Source organism: Phodopus roborovskii, unplaced genomic scaffold (assembly GCF_943737965.1).
Source record: "Phodopus roborovskii unplaced genomic scaffold, PHOROB, whole genome shotgun sequence".
NCBI lineage: Eukaryota > Metazoa > Chordata > Mammalia > Rodentia > Cricetidae > Phodopus > Phodopus roborovskii.
The window spans coordinates 2708683-2718043 of NW_026126651.1; the positions used below are offsets into that span (position 1 = coordinate 2708683).

Consider the following 9361-nt stretch of genomic DNA (forward strand, 5'->3'; position numbering starts at 1 on the left):
TAAAGGCTGTCACTCTGGCACAAGGTGCCACCTGCATGACTCCTCCTCCTAGGAGGCAGTAGTCTGGTGACCCAGGGGTGTAGGGTAGAGACACTTGCCTTTTCTCCAGGCCAGATTGAATGTATTTGAAAACACAGGTCTAAATCTCATCATGGATTCTGTCCCGACTGACTCCGAACACGCATCGCCCTGTGGAGTGCCTTATGGGGTAGAGCTACTGTCTTCTCTTTCTTGGCCTCAGCCTTAGCTCTTCAGGGCCAGGGTGGGCTCAGGGTACAGGTGACAGGCAGGGCTTCCTCCCTGTCAACACTTCCAGCCGGCCGTCAGCAGGGTGACCAGCACTTGTGGGTAGCGGCACTTGTGGGTAGCAGCACTTGTGGGTAGCAGAATTGTAACCCTTTTCAGGAGGTCCCCTCCCCCTGCCACTCAAGGAATGAGAGAGGAACAGACAGAGGACAGGGTTACTCAGAAACCCCTCAGAGGGAGAAGAGCTCTTTACTGATGCAGGTAAGGATGTTTAGCTGTCTGGCATCATAGCCAGGCGGGGGGCCTTTGAAGCCGTCAGGTAGGGGGACAGAGCTGAGCTGCTGTAACTCACACTGTTGGGGCCTGCGGTAGGAGGGTTGGCAGGGCTGGTGGTGGATGATGGGGAGAGGGTGTTCAGCACTACACCACCTTCATCCAGGGAGCGCTTGTAGGGGACTGGAGCCTCATCTCGGAGGTCCTGGAAGGCCAGGTAGGCCTGGAATATCTGCGGGCAGGAAAGGGCAGGGTTTAAGTTGGCTGTGATGGGACAGGAGGACAGGGAGACCCCGGGGACTGGCCTGGGGGATGCACTGGATCGCTGCTCACTGCCCGACATGCCCGGGATGGGGGTGTCTGAGGAAGGCAGGCTCAGAGGATGACGGCAGAGACCCAGGGAGAGTTCTGATCCTAGTCACCAGATGCACAGCCTTCCCAACCCACCCTGGAGGGGCGCCAGGACTTGTCCTCACCCAGACAGGGACGGAGAAGAAAGCAAAGGCAATGGCTGCCTTGGCGCTGCTGTTCCCCAAGAGGAAATGCTTGAACTTCGAATGCTGCCACTGGCGAGCTAGGAAGCAGAAGGCCACAAACCAGACACCTGCCCAGAGGACTGGAGGGCAAGGCAAGGGAAAGAGGTGGAGAAGCTGGGGCACGGGCACGGCGTGCTCGGGGGGCAGGGAGTCCTGTGTCACCCCCCCCATGCTAATCCAAATCCCTCAAGAGTCCCCAGAAGTCAGCTTCTCGAGCGGCGTTCCCATGTCTAAAAGAGCCGGAGCTACATGTAAACCTTATCAGAATCTCAAAGGAGCCCAGTTGCCTGTGGGCCAGCCACATCTCATGTGCTCAGGGGCTGTGTGAAGGGTCCTTCACACAGAGGACAGCACCTTCTCACACAGAGGTTCTCTGACAGAAGTGGTCTCTGGCCCCGAGGAGCTGGGATGGCTCCTGGGGAGGGGAAGGGAGGGCCTGGTGTAAAGCGTGGCCGTCCATCCGGGTGCTACCTGTGTGCTGGTGCCAGATACCATGGCTGTGCCGTGCTCGGAAGCAGGGGGCTTGCCATTCACTGGGCAGCACTGGCTCGCTCACATGACCACCTCAGCCTCCGTCTTTCTTGTGAACCGAGGAGAGGAAGCCCACACCTTGATGGTGTGCCTAACACTGGAAAGTGCTCAGCAGGTGTCCATATAACTGTAGGCATCCCTTAACTCATTTCACACCCAGAAACCCTGCAAGGCCGCCTGCATCCCAGCTTCCGCTGAGGGCCCACCTGGCTCTGCGCTCTGAATCAACTTCCTGCCACAGGGTGGGCCTTTCAGGCTGTGTTCAGTGGCGGGGGTGGGGGTGAGGGGGGGTCTGGAATGTGAGGGGAGAGCAGCTCGGGCTGGAGGCGGTGGGATTGGAAGGAAGGGCTACAGGATGCTCTGGGAGGAGCCAGAGTCAGACCCTCATAGTGGAGGGACCGTGAGGCAGCGGTCTGGGCTAGGCTCCAGACTGACCAGTAAGCACCGGGGAGTCCGAGAGGGCTGAAGGGAAGGGGAACTGTGCAGGATCCCTCGGGACTCACCAGCCAGGATGAAGTCCAAGAGCTGGAAGGCTGTCTTAAAGCGGGTGCCTGTGATGCGGCTCTCGCCGGCGTCTAGGGCAAGGAAGACCAAGCAGCTGAGGAAGGACAGGAAGCCAGCTCCAACTGCGAAGCTACAGGCCACGTGATTGCTGTTGAGGACGCAGTGGAGCTGAGGAGACTCCGCCCTGTTCTGGTAACCATCAGTTAGTAGAGAGGAAAAGACGATCAGGGAAAAGACCTGTGAACCACAGTGGACAGGGCGGGACTCAGTGCCTCCTCCAAGATGCCCGTCCCCTTGGGAGGACACCCCGGGTACCAGGCATTCTGCAGCTGCCTTTCCTGATGCAGTCCCTGCCCTGCATCTCCTTTCCTCCAGCCGGGCTCCGGCCTAACCTTCCCCTCCCTCATCCCAGCCTCTCCTCTGCCCTCCCGCCCACAGTCCCTCAAGGCCCCCAGGACCACAGGACAGTCCTAGGCAACACAGTGCCTTAGCTAACTTCATCGTTGTCCACTCATGCTCTGCTACCGCCCTGGTCTTGTACCTAAGAAGAGGTCCCTCTCCTAGCTTTCCCTTTTCCCTTTCAGCCGAGGGCTGACACCATGCTAGTCAAGCTCTACCACTGAGCTCTGTCTTCAGCCCCAACTTATTGTTATTGTCATTGGTGTTTCGAGACAGGGTTTCTCTGCATACTCTTGGCTGTGCTAGAACTCTCTCAGACCAGGCTGGCCTTGAACTCAGAGATCTACCTGCCCCTGCTCCCGAGTGCTAGGATTAAAGGTGTGTACTACCACTGACCAGCTCAGGTTTTTCTTTTTGAACTTATTCATTTAACATGTATGGCTACTTGGTCTGTATGTACATCTGTCAACTACATGCATGCAGTGTCCACGGGGGACCTGGAGGTACAGATGTTGTGTAAACCACTCTGTGTGTTGAGGCTTGAACCTGTGACCTCTGGAAGAAGCCAGCTAGTACTCAAATAGCTGGGCCATTTTCAGCTTCCAATTCCTTTATTTTATTGTTGTTGTTGCTTTTCTAGACAGGGTTTCTCTGTGTAGCTTTGGAGCCTGTCCTGGAACTCGCTCTGTAGACCTGGCTAGTCTCAAATTCATAGAGATCCTCCTGCCTCTGTCTCCCGAGTGCTGGGATGAAAGCCGTGCATCAATTTATTTTTTTAAAAAGATTTTAAATTGAGCATGTTTGGCCCTGTGTATGCTGGATGTGTGTCCACATGCGCCTGCTTGCCTATGGAATCAAGAAGCCGGTATTAGATCCTCTGGAGCTGGGGTTATAGTTGTGAGGTAGGCGTGGGAAACTCAGCTTCTCTGCAAGAGTAGCAAACACTCTTAGCTGCCAAGCCATCTTCCAGCTCTCTCTGCCTCAATTCATTTTTTGAAACAAAATTGTGAAATAATCAAAATATACCAAAAGATTGCAAAGGCACAACACGCATGCGCTGACCACAGAATTAAAATAACACGCATGCGCTGACTACAGAATTAAAATGTCAGCATTTTAATTTACTTCAGGACTTTTTTTTTTTTTGAGGCAGGATTTCATAAGCAGCCCTAGCTGGCCTTGAGCTCATAGCCATCCTCCTGCCTCAGTCTCCCAAGGTCTGGGATTCTAAGCAGGGGGCACTGCATGTGGTTTTTGCTTTAGAATCCTTAAGCAATACAGCACGGCCTTTCGCTGCCCCCATGCCTGTGTACCTGCCTTCTGTGAGGTCATCCTATTACTACACTATGACAGACGCGCTTTTCTGAGAAAAGTCTGAGGCACAGAGGTCAAGGACCTGGATGAATTTTTCAGCTAGTGAGCAGCAGAGCTTCGACTTGGACCTCACGCTGGAACCAGCCTTGAGAGCAGAGGTTCCTGTTAGCAAAAATCTGTCACCCTGTAGTGTGGAAAGCCCTATGTCAAGGTACCCATGTGTCTACTGGGTAGAAAGAGAAGTTGGTTCAGGGGATGAGAAGGGTTGAATAGTGGGACTGTTGCCTGGAGGGCTGTGAGCAGGGCGGGGCAGGGCAGGGCGGGATTGGCTGTCAGTGTGGGAAAAGCCTTTGGGTGCTGTCTGGAGGGGCGGGCAAGTCTGCATACTGGGGAGTCAGGGCAGAGTAGAGTGGCAAGAGGTGAAGTTTGGGTGGAAACCAACGTTCTGGTGCTGAACTTAGGAAGTAGTAGGTTGAGATCTGAACCTTAAAGGAGTTTTACTGCGCATGGTGGTGCATGCCTAGAATCCAGGGGTTCCCAACCTTCATAGTGCTGCGACCCTCTAATACAAACTCCTCATGTTGTGGTGACCCCAGACCATAAAATTATTTTGTTGTTACTTCCCAACTGTAATTTTGCTACTGTTATGAGTTGTAATGTAAGTATCAGATATGCAGGTTATCCATGCAGGCAAGAGCTAACCCTCAAAGACCTCAAAGTCAGACCTGAGAAGGCATGAAAGCCAAAATTCTTATCTGAACTTTCTCTAATTCTAAGAGATTTATGTTGTGTGTGTGACTGTTTTGCCTGGTGCGTTCGGATCAGAAGAGGGCATTAGGTCCCTGGAACCGGAGTTAAGGATGGTTATGAGCAGCTGCTGTTTGGGTGCTCAGAGTTGAGCTCGGGTCCTCTGGAAGAACAAGAGCCATCTACCCAGCCCCTCATTAGAATTTCTTCGAGCATGGAAGGGTTCTAAGATGGCCAGGACCAGAACCAGGGATAGAGAAGTCCTCCGGGGTCATGTGGTCAGTGGAGTGGATAAAGGGTGAGAAAAAAAAAATCTCACAGTGCAGGTTGGTAGACAGCAGAGCCCTGAGGAATTCAGAGACACTTTGGATGTAGACCGGGATCAGTGATTGATGGTGTGTAACTGTAAGAAGGAAACACGAAAACGTTGGTAGGACGTGAACTCCCGGGGGGTGGGCTCTGCGGAGGGGTGTGTGTGTTCACTAGTAAATGTGTGAGAGTAACTCTCCTTGTGCGAGTATGAGGTAAAAGACTGACCCTAAGTTCCCTGCCTTTGTCCTATATCCCTTCTCTCTCCTTTGTTACTGCTTTATAACCAAAATAACTAGTCTCTCTTCTTGCCAAGCACTTTGTAGTCAAGTTCATGAAGGAAGGATGTAAGATGGCCTAGGACAATGATTCTCAACCTTTCCTACATATCAGACATTTAGATTATGATTCGTAACAGTAGCAAAGCTACAGTTATGAAGTAGCGACGAAATGATTTCACGATTGGGGTCGCCACAGCATGATTCCGCGCAGAAAGGTTCACGGCACTAGGGAGGTTGAGACCCAGGGTCTCGAGCTAAGGGTTCCGCCTTGAGGAAGTTCCTTACACTGCTCCTGCCAGGATGGGGCAGGGGAGGACAGGAAGGCACACCAGTCATTTCTGAGATCACGTTCTTCCCTCCTGTGCCACCTCCCTGGGACAAAGGGAGGCACACACCTTATCTACCACTTCTGTTTTCGAAGGTGACAAGTCTACCACATTACGACCGAGTAGAAAGAGAGTTTCTGACTCTCCAAAGCTGTGTGGGTGTGAGCAAGTCATTCAGACCTTGGGACCTCAGTTTCCCAGTGTGTGTGTTGCGTAGGACAGTGATGGTCCTCAGGGCTCACCTGAGGAGAGGAAGCAGAGCCTTAGAGCTAGCTGCCTTAGGGTGGGGCTTGAGTTCAGCCCCCCTGACTTCCAGGCCCCAAGGCTGGCCCCGGTGGAGCCTAGGACATTGGAAATGTGGGAAGGGGTACTTGGTGTCCCTATTTCCTTGAAGCCTGTGTCCAGTCTCTTTCTGCACCCTCCCTGGCTTGTCTCCAGGAAGGGAGCAAAGAGTCATGAGTTCAGACACCAGCTGGCAAGGGGCATGGAGGGCATGGATAGCAGCTGCCCAGACTCCCACTGAGGAACCAGGCCAGGGGAAGGAGCCGGGGGAGGGAGGATGGTAGCACAGGCAAAGTCTGTGAGCACAAGGTCTGGCATGGCAGGCTGCCTCTGGCCCTGCTTGCCCTTGGCCACGCCAGCCAGGCTCTCAGCTCCCTCCGGTTTGCTCCTTCTTTCCAGGCTTTGGAGACACTGAGTGGATCTGAGTCTGACTCTCCTTCATCTGACGGGGAGTGACCCTGACAAATCACTCAACCTCTGCCTGGGAGTCTCAGTTTCCCCTTGGATTATACACGTTAGTGTGTGCTTGTCATAGGTTGTGGTGAGGAGAGAAGGCACCAGGGAGTAGTCACAAGAAGGACAGCGTGCCCCGATTCCTGTCATCCCCAGCTCGTCCAGCCTGCCCCTCCCTCACAGATGACTTATTCAGTGACAACCTTGCATACTGGGGAGCTCAGGCTTTGCCAGCCCCGGCTAGTTGGCCTGTATATGCACCGCCTCGTCATCTTCACAGCAATCCTGCTCAGGAGCCGGGTACTGGGACCCTTTTCTCTCAGATGGCCACGGGTTGGGAGGAGATGCTTCAGATAGTCTGACCATGCATGCTCCTGAGCCAAAGAAACATTTCTGGCAGTGAGAGGTACTGCTGCTGGTTATGCCTGGGGCAGCCCAGCCAGCAGGGGCGTGATGGACACATAGCTAGGACTCAAAGCTAGGCCTGTTTGGACTGCTCCAGAGGATGCAGACAAGATACTCTGGACTGGGGACCTGGGGAGAGTTTGGAGTCTAATCCGTGGAGAAGGACATGAGTACCAGCTTCCCAGAGACTCTCTCTGAGGAACCAGAGGGCTGGCTCCTGCTCCCACGACCCTAATCAGACCTCACTGTTGGGCCTCCGTTGCCAGTTCTATGCAGGGAAAGCTACAGCATAGTGGTTCATACTTATAATCCCAGCACTCGGGGAGGCTGAACACGAGGTCCACTGTGAGTTCAAGGCCAGCCTGGGCTAGGCTACAGACTTAAGACCCTGCCTCAAACAACAAGAAAAACAAAAAGACACCCCAAACATAAAACAGGGTGTGTGGGGCACAAACTTGAGAGATGGTTCAGTGGCTAAGAGAGCATAACGTGTGTCATGATTTGAACGGAATGGCTCCACCGGCTCCTATGCTTAATTTTTGTTTTGTTTTGAGACAGGGCTGTCTTGGAGCTTGCAACATAAACCAGGCTGACCTCAAACTCACACAGATCCTCTTGCCTCTGCCTCCTGAGTGCTGGGATTAAAGATGGCCAGGCCCATATGTTGGAAGGCTTGGTCCCAGTTGGTGGCACTGTTTGGGAAGGACTAGGAGGGGTGGCCTTGTTGGAGGGGGTGTGTCCCTAGGGGTGGACTTTGAGGTTTCAAAAGCCCATGCCGTTCCAGTTTTTCTCTTTCTGCCTTTAATTTGCAGATAAGAAACAAGCTCTCTGTGAGTTCGCGACCAGCCTGGTCTACAAGAGCGAGTTCCAGGACAGGCTCCAAAGCCACAGAGAAACCCTGTCTCAAAAAAAAAAAAAAAACAAGAGAAAGAAAGAAGCAAGCTCTCAGCAATGGTCCATGCCTGCTGCTTGCCATGGACTCGCCCTCTGAAGCTCTAAGCGAGCCCCCAGTTAAAGCCATAACAGGTGGCTCCTAATCAGCCCTGACTTCAGTCCCAGATGATCTGACACCCTCCAGCCTCACCAGCACCTGCATGCATGTGGGGTGTGTAAGCCCATGAGGGCACACTTACATAACTTAAAACGCCTTTTAAAAAGAGAAGGAAGCATCCATAGGCACAGGTAGATGACTCTTGTACTGATGTTCTGAGAGGGACAGTGATTGGTTCACGTCAAGTTTACGCAGCTGAATCTGAACGAGGTGTTTGCCCCCGGTGTCCAGATTCTTTGGGAATATGGTGGAGATTACAGAACGCACAGGAAGGGTCAGCACCACTCACATCTGGTGCCGGGGACTGTTGAGCACTGTCTTCCCATCTGCATGCCCTTTTCTTTTGTAAATAACAGGCCTCAGCCCTTGCTTTCCCCATCCCCTCCTGAGAGATGCGAAACAAATGGGTTCTGTCACCTCACAGAATGCAGTGGTACTGCCCTTTTCTGTGTTTACCTTAGTGGATGCTGGTTAATGTAACTTTCTGGCACGGTGAAAATGTTCTGAATCTATGCTGTTCAATCAGAGAGCCACAAGGTACCCGTACCACAAGGACTGAGTACCTGAAATACGGTCACACTGAATGCACAATAACCATTAGGATTAAATTAGGGGGAATTGGAGTATCTCATGTGGCTTGTGGCTACCCCACTGGACAAGCAGTCTTGATTTCATTTATTGAAATTATGGTCTTTTTCGAAGGGGCGTTTTTTCCTTCTCCTTTGAAGGGTTCTTTTTCCCTTTCTTTCTTTTTTGAGACGGGATTTCTCTGTGTGGCCCTGGCTGTCCTGGAACTCACTCTGGAGACCAGGCTGGCCTCAACATCACAGACATCTGCCTGCCTCTGCCTCCTGAGTGCTGGGATTAAAGGTGTGTGCCACCATCGCCCAGGGACATTTTTCTTTTTCTTACACTGCAACCAAGGCTGGCCTCAAATCCACGACAATTCTCTTCCAGCGGTCTCCCATGTGCTGGTACTACAAATCACATGCAAATATGTGGGACTCTTTCTTGTGATGAGTTAGCTGGCATTGAAAATGGCCAGAGTGTCGTGACTGCAGATGCTCAGTAAGAGGTGGTTTCAGTTTTGGGCTCTCCCTATCTGACCACATGTGACCCCTCCCTCTGTTCCCAGATCTGAGAACTGATCTCTCCTGTGTCTGAACCCCAGGGTCTCACCCCTCCGCAGATCCTCAAGATGCTCTTTGGTCTCCTCAGAAAGCGCACAGCCTCACTGTCCGCCAGGTCCTGCAGGCTGTCAGGAAGATGCATGCTGGCTACTGTTCCTTGGGCGTAGGAGCAGGGCTGTTGGGTGCTGCTTTCTAGGCACCACACTGCCTGTGTGCTTCAAGCCCCACCCCAGGGCTCACCTGCCGCAAGACAACAGGAATGGGAATGTCAGTCAGGGCACTGCCCAGGCTCGGTGGGGTGGAGGCTTTTTAGGTGTGAAGGGAGGGCGGAGTGTCCAGAGATGGGAGCGTCTGAAATGGAGCCCAGGGTAAGATATTACTGCAGACTCCCAGGTGGGGATGGGTGGACCGAGGGGCTGTTAGGAACAGAGGGGACCGGGCCAAGGGGCTGCTTTAGTGTTCAGTAGTCAGGAACGTGGGGCGAGGAACCGCTGGGTGGCGCCAGGTGCTAGGGATAAGGGATGATAGGGTATGGGGAAGGTTCTGGAAATGTGAGCAGAGCTGAAAGGCTGCT

At 53.0% G+C, this 9361-nt stretch overlaps 1 protein-coding gene across 1 annotated transcript; it reads right to left on the reverse strand.

The window, feature by feature from the left end:
• Positions 1–461: 461 nt before the first annotated feature.
• Syngr4 (synaptogyrin 4) lies at positions 462–8929 on the reverse strand. Its single transcript, XM_051174260.1, has 4 exons — positions 8837–8929; positions 2090–2327; positions 996–1135; positions 462–751 (listed from the first exon to the last, which is right to left on the reverse strand). Exons 1-4 carry the CDS (start codon positions 8927–8929, stop codon positions 518–520), a joined length of 705 nt encoding a protein of 234 aa, XP_051030217.1. The 3' UTR covers positions 462–517.
• Between the last annotated feature and the right edge of the window lie 432 nt (positions 8930–9361).